Source organism: Zea mays, chromosome 1 (assembly GCF_902167145.1).
Source record: "Zea mays cultivar B73 chromosome 1, Zm-B73-REFERENCE-NAM-5.0, whole genome shotgun sequence".
Lineage (NCBI taxonomy): Eukaryota > Viridiplantae > Streptophyta > Magnoliopsida > Poales > Poaceae > Zea > Zea mays.
In genome coordinates, this window is record NC_050096.1 from 12,918,052 (window position 1) to 12,932,245 (window position 14,194).

General features: G+C 45.3%; 1 protein-coding gene and 1 long non-coding RNA gene across 2 annotated transcripts; both read left to right on the forward strand.

Annotated features, from left to right (window-relative positions):
* The first annotated feature begins 224 nt into the window (after positions 1 to 224).
* Positions 225 to 1,075, forward strand: LOC100273753 (Histone H2A). The gene is made up of 2 exons (NM_001148161.1): positions 225 to 446; positions 544 to 1,075. The coding sequence occupies exons 1-2, from the start codon at positions 327 to 329 to the stop codon at positions 838 to 840; spliced, it is 417 nt and encodes a 138-aa protein (NP_001141633.1). The 5' UTR covers positions 225 to 326; the 3' UTR covers positions 841 to 1,075.
* A 5,498-nt stretch (positions 1,076 to 6,573) lies between these two features.
* On the forward strand, positions 6,574 to 6,800 carry LOC109943593 (uncharacterized). The gene is made up of 2 exons (XR_002266633.1): positions 6,574 to 6,666; positions 6,750 to 6,800. It is a non-coding gene; the product is annotated as an uncharacterized lncRNA (long non-coding RNA).
* The last annotated feature ends 7,394 nt before the right edge of the window (positions 6,801 to 14,194 follow it).

The window sequence follows — 14,194 nt, forward strand, 5'->3', positions numbered from 1 at the left end:
TTAGCAAAAATGCTACGGCCTAGCCCAGGTCACCCAGTCACCCTGGTATGCGAAAACGCAAAATTTTCGCGCCACCCAAAAAAATTCGCGCCCGGGAACGAAAACCCGGCGCGCGCGCGCCATCGGGACTCGGCGCCCACCCGATTCAAACCCCAACCCAAAATTTTCCCCTGCGTGGCGCGTTTAAAGACCTTTGCTCCCGCATTGAACAGGGACGGGAGAAAATCTCCAAACGCAGCAGAGCCCCTCGCGCCGCCGGCCTCTTCAGCCTTGCAGCACACCGCCGCCAGCCCGAGTGACCGCTGCAGCCTAGGTTTCCGGCGCCGATGGCGGGTAAGGGAGGGAAGGGTCTGCTGGCGGCCAAGACGACGGCGGCCAAGAGCACCGACAAGGACAAGGACAGGAAGAAGGCCCCCGTGTCGCGCTCTTCCCGCGCCGGCCTCCAGGTACCCTCTCGCTTCTTTTTCTTTCGAATTTCATCTCGATCTGTGCACGCCATATGTTACTCAGATGCTAACTTAAACTGGCGCTTCTTGTTTGCAGTTCCCGGTGGGTCGCATCCACCGCCAGCTCAAGTCGCGTGCCTCTGCGCACGGCCGCGTCGGCGCCACCGCCGCCGTCTATTCCGCCGCCATCCTCGAGTACCTCACCGCCGAGGTCCTCGAGCTGGCCGGCAACGCCAGCAAGGACCTCAAGGTCAAGCGCATCACCCCGCGCCACCTGCAGCTCGCCATCCGCGGGGACGAGGAGCTCGACACCCTCATCAAGGGCACCATCGCCGGGGGCGGCGTCATCCCGCACATCCACAAGTCGCTCATCAACAAGACCGCCAAGGAGTGAATCAAGGCCGTGCTGCTGCTTCTGCCTGACTACAGTCCCATCTCGTTCTGTACTTGTGCAATCTGAGTTTAAGTGCATGTTGGCACAGTTCTAGTAAACTCATCCTGTTCACCTATGCTTCTATCTTGTTAATTTAAGCTCTATTCCGCGAGCTTTTTGGATTGCTGGTATCGTGATTAACGGGTTCGTAAAATTAGTACGTCGAACCTTGCAATTGAATCCGATTGTTTGGTTCTTTTTTTTTGCTATCGTTCTGACGTCGTAGACAGCTATTTAAGCTATTAACCGTAAACGCTGCACAGCTCCACCTCGTCGTGCCTCACCGCCGCGGCTCTGCTCTCCTCCCGGCATACCCGCTCGGGCGCTCTACCTGCTCGTCGTCTCTACCCGCGGCGGTGAGCGCGAATGCTCGTCATTCCCTGGCAACGGCAACTGCGGAACGAGGGGTCGAGGAGGCAGAAGAACAATGTGAGCGTGGAGGACGTGGAGTGCCGAGAATTCTCGGCGAGCACGAAGATTACGACGATGTCCCCGTAGGAACCTTTGCTTCACCACCAGCGACCGGAAGATATCGTCGAGCTCACCCCCTCGTCTTCCTCCATAGCTGCCGCGAACTGTGACAACAGGTGGTGCTTGTCACAGCAGACGCCGTCGCTGACGCCGTGTGATCGCTCCTTTGACTTCATGATCGCCGTTGCGGTCAGGTGGAGCATGCGTGCGAAGGAGATGTCGACGGCGGCGGCGAACGCCTCGAAGAACATGCCACGGTCGAGGCCGAGCGCGTTGCGCACTCGAAGCGCCATATGATCTAATCTGGAGTTGAGGACGGGAGGCGGCGCACGGGCCGACGCGAGCACATCTCTACTACTTAAGAGCGGAGCGTAGGCGTCCACACCACCGCTGTGGTGCACGGTTCTGCCTCCGCGCACCCTGGCCGCCGCGCCGCGATGCCCGCCTATTTCCATCGCCAGCGCGTTCTCCGTGCTCCGCCAATCTCGCAGCGGCGCGCCATCATAGCTCGGCAAACTCTCTTCCCCACCACGGTCCCCCTTCCCCACCCACTGGAGACCGCGCCCTTCCCCCCTTCCCCACCGCGGCCACCGGATCCGGCATGGCACACACCTGAGATTGCGTTCTTCCCCACCGAATCTAGCTTGGCGCACACCGGAGACCACGCCCTCCCCCCTTCCCCACCGTGGCCACCGGATCCAGCATGGCACATGCGCGCTTCGGCATGGCACATCCACAGCGCGAACGCCCGGAATGGAGCAGCGAGCATCCATGTACCCACCGGAGACCGGGCCATTCACCACCGTAGTCCCCACCCCACCCCATCCCCCCGCGCATCACGCCCAACCCGCATCCGAATCCGGAAACTTTCATTCACCTCCCATGGTCGCTCTCCCTGTTCGGGTCTAACATTCGAGAGTTTGGTTCGGTCTCAGGCAGCGATGGCGTCACGAGCGTGGCATCGAACGCGGATGCGGTGGCGATGTGGATGGTGTCCTGCAGGGTGCCGTGCGGCTGGTGCTCAAGTCCACAGGCGACACCACGCCTCCGTCCTCAGTGCCCCCCACAACACCCCAACATCCCGGCGGCTGGGCGGCACGGGACGCGCGCTCCTCACGGTCTCCAACATCTCGTTGGGTCGCCACCAACTCTGTGGAGGGCAAGGTCAAGGAATTGTTCCGCTGTGTCAAGGCCAAGTGCTCCGAGCTCATCCATGGCTGGTACGGATCATGCAGTCTTCTTTACCTCCGCACTGCCCCTTTTATTGAGTCCTCCGTTCTTCTGGTAATGGGGTCTACTTCTGCCTAGCAAGTTCAGAAGGTTTAATTTTCATTTTAGTGTTGGTATGGACTATTGGCATGAGGTACATGGGACAGAGAATTAGCAACTCATCAGCACAAGTTGTCATCCTTTTGGCTCCCCTCTTAAGCAGCAAGATAACACTAGCTCGTTTATGTGATGAAGTTGTGATGCTCTAGCCCCCTCTAATTTCCTATTTTTCTTTTCTCTACTTCTCCAGAACCGTGAAATTCTGTTTCGTTACCATAGTGGAAATTGCAGCTGCAATGCATGAGGGAAGGTTGTTGGGTGTGTTTGGCTAATTCACTCCCAAAATGTGGAAGAAAATATGTTCTAGGATTGTGTAGGATTGTTTCCCTGGTTATAGGGAAAAACTTAATGGAGCTCTGCTGCGATTACTTGTAGCATTGTGCTAATTAACCCTAATTTTGTTCAAAAACATTTGAAGACGAATTGAATCTCGGAAAAGAAAATTTCTTTGCATGATATTGGTTTTCTAATGACCCCATGTGCTCATATGCAATTTGGTCGATGGTCAGGAAAGTACAGATCAACATTGCTTCGTTTCTTGGTCACTAGCAAACTCCAGAGATGGAGAGACCGTAGTAGATCTTGCCCATTATCTAGCTGTTCTTTCATGCATTTATTTATGTGGATGGAGACCCTAGCAGATACGATTCCAGTGGATGGAAGATTTGAGCGTTTTGTTTTCTCTTGCAACACGACATCTGATCATGCTATTATATGGATAGAAAGAGAGGCCCAACAAGCCTTTGATGTAAGTCTACATTTTGTCATCAAAATTGACTTATTTCCTGTTGAAATGATTGTTTGTTCCTGAATCTTTTCCCATATGTACAATATGAGCACAAATATTAAAACTAAAACTTTTCCATTTTCCAATCAACCATGGCAGGAGGAGGTCATCGAGTCAATTATAGCTGGGACATGGAACGTCGTGGAGGTTGTGGCTGATGCCTGCGTGCGGTGCCTGGTGTTGTCCGTTCTCGATAGCGGGTAGGGTTTAGCTTGTCGCCCCTCTCGATTCCAATCAGTGCCAAATTTTATTTTTTTTGTGTTGTACCATTGAATACCTATTGCAAGTTGTAGCATTAGTGCTTATGGTGGCTGCCTTCACGTGCTCACATGTTTGAATTTGATTTGTGTTTGGTGCTGGCACCACATCATAGACATGGCTGAGAAGGAGGAAACAGAGGCCGCTGCCCTGCCTGCCGCACATGCTATGACAATGATAGGATCGTCAAGATGGCCGCCACTTGTGACAGGTCCGTCGTGATGCTTCTCTCCTTACCAATCAAAATTTTCACTTAAGCAAACTACAACATTTGCAAGTGATTACCCTTTTATATATCATGGGAAATAGGAAGAGGTAGGTCTCTCTATCTCAGTTAATTGGAACCATCTGTGAAAGTTGACCTTGCCACTAGGTATCTCAAACTTACCTTTTACATTGATGATGGAAGCAGGACAGTGGCAGATAAAAATGCGGAGAAGAAGCAAAAGGCCCAAAGGGTTAAGCCAAAGTCAGCACCACCACCAACAACAACATCAACCATAGAATCTAAGAAGCATCTTGCTACTGTCAGGGTTATCCAGAGAAATCTGGTGTACATAATTGGGCTACCTGTGCATTTATGCAATGAGAGCGTGAGTTCACATCCACTTTTGCCCAAGTCATGTGATATGTTTAAATTTTACTTCTCATATTGATTTGATGGATACATTTCTGAGAAGCGCAACCCAGCAACACCGGTGGAGGGGCTGGCGGCCACAGGGCCCTCCCTGGGCGTGGGGCACATCGATGCCGGTGCCGGCAAAGAGGAGGTAGAAAATGACCTATCGACCCAATATCATCTGACCTAGCGCGTCGTCGTCCTCGCCAGATCTCCGTCCGCTCGTCAGTCACTCAACTTTCATTCATCTTCCTCCCATCTTCGTCTCTTCCTCTCGAAATGTCCTCTGAAATTAGTTATGTCGGTGCTCCTACATAGGTGCTTGCGAAAATGGTGAGACAGGTTTAGGTGTTGTTCTTGTTGCGTTGGTCTTGGCTTGTGCACTGGAGTGCACTAGGAGCCATAGCTGATGGCTCTAATCACAAGTACAAGGATGAGAATCATTTTCCACTTCAGAATGCACCCTGGGAATATTTGAATGAGCTACTTGAGGGTAGGAGGAGCAGCAACTACTGATATCCGCATCCAATGACCGCTTAGAAAACAATAATTTTTTTAATCAAGAAAAAGATTTGTTTCATTTTCCCTTTTTATTGGTCTCATGAACTCACAGTTCTTATTTGACTTATTTTAGCTCTGCACTCATTAACTAGATCAACTGCTGCAGTGTCTGTTCCACCCAATGCAAATCACAAGGTAAAAGGATGACCATTCAAACACAACATGGGTATAGGAGTAAATTCAATTGGACTAACACAAAAAAATAATAATATTGTGTATAAGAATCACCAGTTGCTAGCATAGGATCCACAAGGAGGATATTACATCCTTTCGGGAATCTATCAGGTAGCCTGCACTCAAAATTATGTTCCATTGATCATCAGCAAAACAAGTGCCAATAGTAATTTCATATAATACAATAGCTTGAAACTCAACTTTTCTAAATAATTTTGTTTATTTATTTATTTATTTGAATTAGTGATCACAATGCGATCCTAACCCGTGAGTGTTGGGGCTGTGATTTCTCGGTACATCTATGGGTCGACAACGGGAGTCTTGAGTGGGTTGTAGTTGTAGTTCTGTGGTTTGCTATTCTCACGTGTGGTTTCCTTGTGGTTTTGTTCTGAGGTCTACTTAACACTCGTTTCATTCCTCTATCATTTTGCTGCTTATGTTAAATATATATACGACTTCTATCCATTCTTATAAAAAAGGGAATTATATGTTCAGGTTGAAATCATGAATGAGTTGCCTGAGGACAAGAGCATTACTGTATACAGGTGTGGTCCTTTAGTTGACCTATGCCGTGGGCCACACATCCCAAATACTTCCTTTGTCAAAGCTTTCGCTTGTCTGAAGGTAATGATTCTTTGATTGTCCACTATCCTTCTGGTTCTCTTTTTAGTGGAACTGACTATTTCATATGTATAATACATGTAAATATTCAGGCTTCATCATCATATTGGAGAGGAAAAGTTGACCGCGAAAGTCTGAAGAGAGTATATGGAATTTCTTTCCCTGATTCTCGACGTCTCACGGTATTGAATGTAATTTCTGCTTATGATGCTATCACTGATGACAATGACAATTGTAAAACTGTTTACTAATATATAACCCTGCAGAACATGTCTGTTATATTTGCACTTCAGATACTAGCATAATTATATGTTCATGATTATGTGCTGCACCTGAGTTGGCATAAAGTTTCATACATGATATGACATACACTTCTATCTGAATCAATACCTTGAAATCTTGTCTAAGATCTTGTGTTTTCTGGAACCTGTTGGTTAACATGGGTTATGGGGTTAGGGATAGTTTGCACAACATGCTGCATGATATATGTGTGAAACTTTAATTGAGCGTGTCTATGAGGCACTGATAAGTTCAGGTAACTGTAGGGTCAGGTCATACCTTTTGCTTTCGGATCTATGTTATCATATTCCGTCTGACTGTCCTTGAATGATACACTTTCATTTTCTTTTGTTATTATTCTCATCTTCTGTGATTATGTTTATTATATGACACTTTGCAGGAATATAAACATTTTCTAGAGGAAGCTAAGAAACGTGATCATCAAATATTAGGGAAAGCACATGAACTCTTCTTTTTCCATGAACTTGGGTACATATTACTCCTTTATGTTTCTTCCTTTTCTTGCTTTCATATTCCATTGCAACATTTCTGGTTAATGGTGAATTGCTGGTTGTATTTACAATTGTGCAGCCCTGGAAGCTGCTTCTTCCTTCCACGTGGTGCTAGGATATATAACAAACTGATGGACTTCATGCGACAACAGTACAGAGATAGAGGATACCAAGAGGTTTATATTAGTTTCTTATTTACTGAGATTATAGACATCACTTTTCAATTCCATTGTTTTTGTTCCTTATTTCTATCTTATAGGTGTTGAGCCCAAATATTTACAATATGCAACTATGGGAAACTTCTGGACACGTCGCAAACTATAAGGAGAACATGTTTGTTTTTGAGGTATGTGCATTTATAGATTATGCAGCAGAATATATGTCATTTTATTGTACATTACATGTGTCAGACTCATTAGTGAGTTACAACATCTGCTGATTGCTTGTTGGACCCATTCTCAGAAACAGGAATTTGGACTTAAGCCAATGAATTGTCCAGGACACTGTCTAATGTTTGCTAATAGGGTTCGGTCGTATAGAGGTGAGTTTCTTCCTAATTTTTGTATTTTAAGTGTTTTAAGTGAGCGGGCGAAAGGGCCTCTAGCTGAGTTGGTTAGATGTTCTGAGTAGCACTCCTCAAGTCCTGGGTTTGACTCCCCATGGGAGCGAATTTCAGGCTATGGTTAATAAAATCCCCTCGCCTGTCCCATGCCAAAGCATAGGCATAAGGCTCGGCCTCGGTCGCGGTCGTTCTCACATGGGCTTCGATGTCGCTGTGTATGGGTGGGGCAGGGGTTCGGGGGTTTTCTCAACCTATGTGAGGTCTTCTTCTTAACACAATACTTGGGGTGTACAAAGCACAGAAGAATAAAATATTTTGCCATTAATGAAAAATATCTATAAAAGAACCGAATAGTTCTTTAATCTATACAAGATAATGGTTCATAATCTTGCAAACTAAAAATGGATACTACAAGTTAGTTGGATGAGGGGTCTTTTGTAAACAAGAGGTTGTGTCTTTACTATCATTAACTTATAGAAAAAGAATAGATTTCTTTTTGATATATAACTAAAAACCATTCAAATATTGATTTTCTTTACTATTTCTTAGCTTATTCTCAAAATGTGCTGCTCAAAATATTCTCTCAACACTTGTAACTGCAAACGGTAGTAGCATAACACCACTTTAAGAAGCTTGTAAACAAATGTGAATGAGAAGTTTTTTCTCAACAACTCTGACTGAGACTAAGATGAAACAAGTATGCTTCAGCAAACTACTGCTAACCAGTGATCAATTGGGCATGAAGTCATGACTGGAATTATACAATAGATAATAGATTGACATCTTAAATATTCATACAAAGACACAATCTTGCCACCATCTAGAAGGTACAACCTTATCTTCTAAGGCTGATCTTGATCTTCACGGCTGGAGGTAGTCCTAACTGCTGTGTACCGGCATGACCACAATAATGGGGAGTTGGGGACTTCAATAGATATTTAGGCATGGTGGATTCTATTAACTCCTGGCATGTTGTCTGCTGCTATGCTCTCCAAGGTTGGCCGATAGTTGTCCATGTACACAAAGACACAAGGATGCGGATCATTTTCCACTTCAGAATGCTGAATGCACCATAGGAATATTTGATTGAGCTGCTTGAGGGCAGGAGGAGCAGCAACTACTGATATCTGCATACCAATGACCGCTTAGAAAATGATAATTGTTTTTTAATCAAGAAAAGATCTGTTTCATTTTCCCTTTTTATTGGTCTCATGAACTCACAATTCTTATCTGACTTATTTTAGCTCCGCACTCCTTAAACAGATCAACTAATGCAGTGTCTGTTCCACCAAATGCAAATCACAAGGTAAAAAGACGACCATTCAAACACAACATGGGTATGGGAGTAAAGTCAATTGGATTAACACAAAAATAATAATAATGTCTGAAATAACAACAAACCTTCTTTGTGCCAATATGTAAATAATATCAATTAGTACTACAAACTATAATAACATAACGAAAATGCAATGATACTTTATCTAAACAGTAACAACAAATGTCTGCTTACAGATTTGGCTTGTCCTCAAATGGTTTCACCTAATATATTTTTTCTAGCCGTACTGACCTTTAATCTCTCTCTACTAATTTGTTTCATGCATGTCGATGCAGTGATTTCCTCACGGTTGTGTCCTTCACAAAGGAAGGATGTGAAGCCACACTATTATCAAGCAACAAAACCAGAGTTGTGTGACACAATTATAACAAAGGAATCATCGCCCATTAGCACACTAAAATTGGCGCATACAGAGAACGCACCTGCAAAGTGGGATCATTTGAACATAGTTCAGCAAAGGGCCGACACACTTGAGTCAATCCTCGAGCTCTACGCAAAGCTTTTGGAGGAGAGGCTCGATGAGCTCGCCGACATTTTTCGACCATTCGTGAGAGAGTCGTGTCATCCAGAGAGATGAGCATACAACGATGTCTGACCATGAGCCTAATGACTCCACCCAAGTTTTGAGAGTCCCCAGCAATGCTTTTGTAGCAGCGATTCGTTTCAGCATTTTTTTGTTTTTCAAATACCATTCCGAGAGTGTAAATAACTTCAACAGAATCAAAATGGATGTACTTAGGTAGGCCTGAGCCCTATTTATCTTCGATGTATATGGTTTGCATGTCACCAACCGTTGTGAGCGATGATTGATTATGTACCATCTTGTTTTATCTGTTTGTACTCCTTTAATGCAACACCTTCCTGTGTCATGTGTCGTCTCCCCAGTAAGATGTTGATTAATATTCGTCATATCGTTGTTTATTTTTTAGCAATAAAAAAGTATGTGTACAATCTTATATATCTTTTAAGGTATGTAAACATGTACTTTACAAAAGTATAGAATAACAATTAGGGTTTTTACAAATCAATGTATTTTATCATATTGATTCCGTAGCAACGCACGGGCATATACCTAGTTGAGAAATACGCCATTACGAAACATAGTAGATGTGGATTCGACGAAATAGAGGTATAGGTGGGGATTCCACAGTTTGGAAAAGTAGAGAAAGACCAAACTCTGAAATGGACAAGATTTCTCTATTACCCGCTGCCGACACATATTAATCTCCCGCTGTGAGAATTAGTTGGCTTGTCTACGACGTCTGTCCCCATCGCCGTCATTGCCTACTCGTGTCGCGCTCCGACCGACCGCTGTCGCTGCCTGCTCGTGTCTTCGTCCGGTCGTGTCCATGTTGTGCGCAGCAGCCACCGTCGCCACTGGCCTATGTCTCGGCCAGCTGCCAATGTCGTTCGTTCTCCGCCTCTGCTTTTCACCGTCCATGGACCCGACGCCATCGAGTAGCTTCTGGAGGTAGTAGATCGCGGGGAGCTACCGAATAATCTAGCAAACTTATATACATTTAGATGTTAGCTCAACGGCCTAAGAACAACAGATAACATATCCTCAAGACAACACCTATGTTCTTTTCCATTTCCAGAACTTAATAAACTACAAATATTCAGTAATAGGCTAAAAGGCTCTGTCGAAGCTGTGCAAATGTTGGTCAGTCCGACCACTGGAGCTGCTCCTTTTGTTTTATCAGATTTGCTTGTTGGAAATGAAGTACTTCGTCAAGTTGTCTAGTGTGTCTCGGCCAGCTGCCAAATGCCGCTCGTTCTCCGCCTCCGCTTTTCACCGTCCAAGGGCCCGGCGCCATCGAGTAGCTTCTGGAGGTAGTACACCGCGGGGATTGTGATGTGGTCGTCGAAGGGATCTTCGTCGGCTCGTTGCCCCCCCCCCCCCCCCCCCCCCCCCCCCCTTCTCCGGCCACTGCGCACAAGGGCGACGACAATGGCTGCTGCTGCCACGAGCAGTCACCGATCTCCACCTCAGACCAGTGTCGCTCGTCCTCCGTCTCCCAGCGCCCACACCATTCCCTGTGCGCACGCTGCCGATCCCACGGTCAGCGGCCCACTCCTCCTTCCCACGCCCGACAGCTCCAACGTCGTGGCGCAGGGCCAACGGGTGCGCCGCCGAGCGGAATGGCTTCTCGTGCGCGACGACGTCCGTGGCGGCCAGGTGCACCGCGCACTGCAGCGCCAGGAACACCGTCCCCAGGGCCTCGCCCTCTCCACCGCCTCTGTTGACCAGGCAAAGGACGAGCAGCAAGGGCGTAGAACGCAGCGAAGGCACCGACCGTCATGACCTCTGTTCATCTACATCTCAGACGGAGAGCAGCAGCAACGTTAACAGGTAGCTGACGGCGTGAGCATCAGGAAATTAATCTGTATCGGCAGCGGGTAATAGAGAAATTTTTGTCCATTCCAGAGTTTGGTCTTTCTCTATTTTTCCAAACTGTCGAAGCCCTCCCGTATGCTTCCATTTCGTCGAATCGACCTCTACCGTGTTTTAAAATGGAAAATTTCTCGAGCACATTGGTGCTGTCGTGGTCGACACGAAGGGAGAGGAGAGCGTTAGTTTAGGAACCTTATCGCTTGCGTTGAATGGTTAAATTGGATCAGTATACTAAGTCCAAAGATGCGGCAGTTATAACACTAGAAATACAATTGCTTGGTTTGGGATAATAATTTTATAAAGGCTAGTAACGAGAATACCTTCGTTCCAGAACATGTTCTTGTTGATTCGTGTGAAATTCTCTTTTGCCTATGTCTAAGTTTTTGGCGTTCATTTTTATTTGGCCTGGTTCGGAACAGCTTTTGGTGCAGCATATCGTTTTAAAATGCAGTGCTTATGCATGGTGGACTTATTTGGCCTTATCTGTTATGACTCCAAATGACTTAACGCTCCTTGCTCTTGTGTGAGGAGGTGAAGAAAACATAGCCGCTTCTCGCGACAAGTTCATGTGGAGGAGCTTTTCTCTTGCACCTCTTGTTTCTTGCGTCGTAGCCTACGCTTGTTTGCCCTGCTTTTGTCGTTATGGTTTATGCAGGGTGTAAATGGATCAGATACATACGTTACGAACATCACTGATATTACATTTGTTTTGTTTTTTTATTCGGGTTTGAATTTGAATACAAAAGCTATTTAGATAGTGTATAAATGTACATTTGTCTCATAAATAGGGATGTCAGTCAGTCGGTATAAAATATGTGGGGATAGGATTTAAAAACATCTACAAGTAAGTTAAATATATTAAACCTACTTGTTAGAGTATGTACAACCCAATTAAATATAATGAGACTATTGAGAGGTCTTTAGGGGGTTAAATGACTCTTCACAAAAAACTCATCTCTATATGACTCTCTTACATATTGTGGTTTGACTGTATTTATGATTTAAATGATTTAGATGTTCAGGATTGTATCATCCAGTCTCTTAACTGTCTCTTATACTTTAAAAACCAAGTCATGTAAGGAAATAGACCTCAACTTATTTGATTAATGTATTTTGGTGTTTGAAGATCAATATAACCATTTGAACTAATTTGTTTGCTAATATTTATGTTTATAGTCAAAAGATACAACAACGTGAACTTGATGAAGGTAATGAGGTGTTCAATGAGACCAACGCCTAAAAACATTACATTACAAGACTCATTGAAAACCTATTAAGATCATGCAAAAGTTGAAGACACAAGACAAAAAAAGCCAAAGCAAGGAAAAGCAAAGATATAAAGAAAAACATGTTGCACATAATGCACTAGACATGTTTGGTGGGACACCGGATGTCACACTAAACACGAGTCGTGCTTGCACTAAAGATTGAGCTGAAGACAGAGTGCATCAGACGCCACAATGTGCATCGGATAAGGCATCCACAAGGGATTTAATTTGGGAAGTTGATTAGAGAATTTAATTAGTTGAGTTGACCAAGAAATTTGGTTTTTTACGGTAGTCATGGATACCATAAATCAAGGCACTTCCTTTTTCACCGTGCTCACAAAAATTTTGCATGTGGTACACTGGTGGACGCACTACAGTCTGAGCGTAAAATGCTTCAGTGTTTAGTGTAAATTTCCTCAATTTTGACCATAAATGGCGAGCCAACATGAGAGACATTGACAACTTTGATGTGTTGTATTTATGATTGTAAAATCCCAAGGTTTAATCATAAAATAGTGTTAGATACAGCGTAAACGTTGATTCTATCCTAACGAACAGCCACCACATACATGCAACCATCATAAATCAAGGGATTTGACTAGGGGAGTTGTTTATGGGATTTGATTTTTTTATGTGTTTCCTTTTTCACTATGTGAGAGCACCTAGAGGGGGTGAATAGGTGATCCTGTAAAATTCAAACACTAATAGCCACAAAACTTAGTTATGAGTGTTAGTACGGCTAAATAACTTGAAGCGAGTTATTGTGAGCACAAACAATCACAGATAGATCAACACAAGACACGCGATTTTTATCTCGTGGTTCGGCTAAGTAACACTTGCCTACTTCCACGTTGTGGCGTCCCAATGGACGAGGGTTGCACTCAACCCCTCTCAAGTGATCCGATGATCAACTTGAATACCACGATTTTTCCTTTAGATGATTATTCCCGTTTACGAGGAATCTCCACAAGATTGGCGTCTCTCGCCCTTACAACAAAGATCACAATTAAGGCACGGAGTAAGGTTGGGATAAGCAACACACAAGACACAAATCGCAGCACACCCACGCACACAAGAGAAGACTTGAGCTCAAATGACAACACAGGGAGTCCTTGACTCGAATAGAGCTCAAATCTCTCTAACACAACGAAACGAATGCGCGGGAACAGAGGACAAGCCATCCAACAGTCGACTGGGTCAGAACCCTAACGGTTGGGTGATGTGGCGGCTCACCGGACAGTGAACAGTACATGTCCGGTGGCGCACCGGACTGTCCGGTGCGCCCATCGACAGCATCCTCCCCAACGGCTACTTTGGTGGTTGAGGGCTATAAATACCCCCAACCACCACAACTCCAAGCATCCAAGTTTTCTGAACATCACATTCAATACAAGAGCTCTAGCATTCACTCCAAGACACATTACAAGAGATCAAATCCTCTCCAAGTCCCAAATCCACTCCAAACACTTAGTGGCTTGTGAGAGAGTGATTTTTGTGTTCATTTGAGTTCTTGTAGTTTGGATTGACTTCTTCCTTTCTCATTCCTTTTTCAAGTGATTTGTAAGCAAAGCAAGAGACACCAAGTGTGTGGTGGTCCTTGCGGGGTCTAAGTGATCCAAGTGATTAAGGGAAGGCTCACTCGGTCTAAGTGACCGTTTGAGAGAGCGAAAGGGTTGAAAGAGATTCGGTCTTTGTGACCACCTCAACGGGGATTAGGTTCTTTAGAACCGAACCTCGATAAAACAAATCATAGTGTTCAATCGTTTTATTTCTTGGTTGATTTGTTTTTCCCTCTTTCCCGGAATTAAGTTTAATTCTAACGCTAACCCCGACTTGTAGTGTGTTTCAAGTTGTAAATTTCATATTACGCCTATTCACCCCCCTATAGGCGACTTTCAGTGAGCGACTGCGGCATCGGATCCCGAGGGCACACACGTGGAGGCGGCCCCATGAGGTGTGCACGACGGTGAGGTGGCAGCGGCCGTGGTGGTGGATCCCGGGGGGGGGGGGGGGCACGAGCGCAACTGAAAGGGAATTAGGCTTACACCTATTTCCTAAATGATTTTGGTGGTTGAATGGCCCAACACAAATAAATTGGACTAACTAGTTTGCTCTAGTGTATAAGTTATACAGGTGCCAAAGG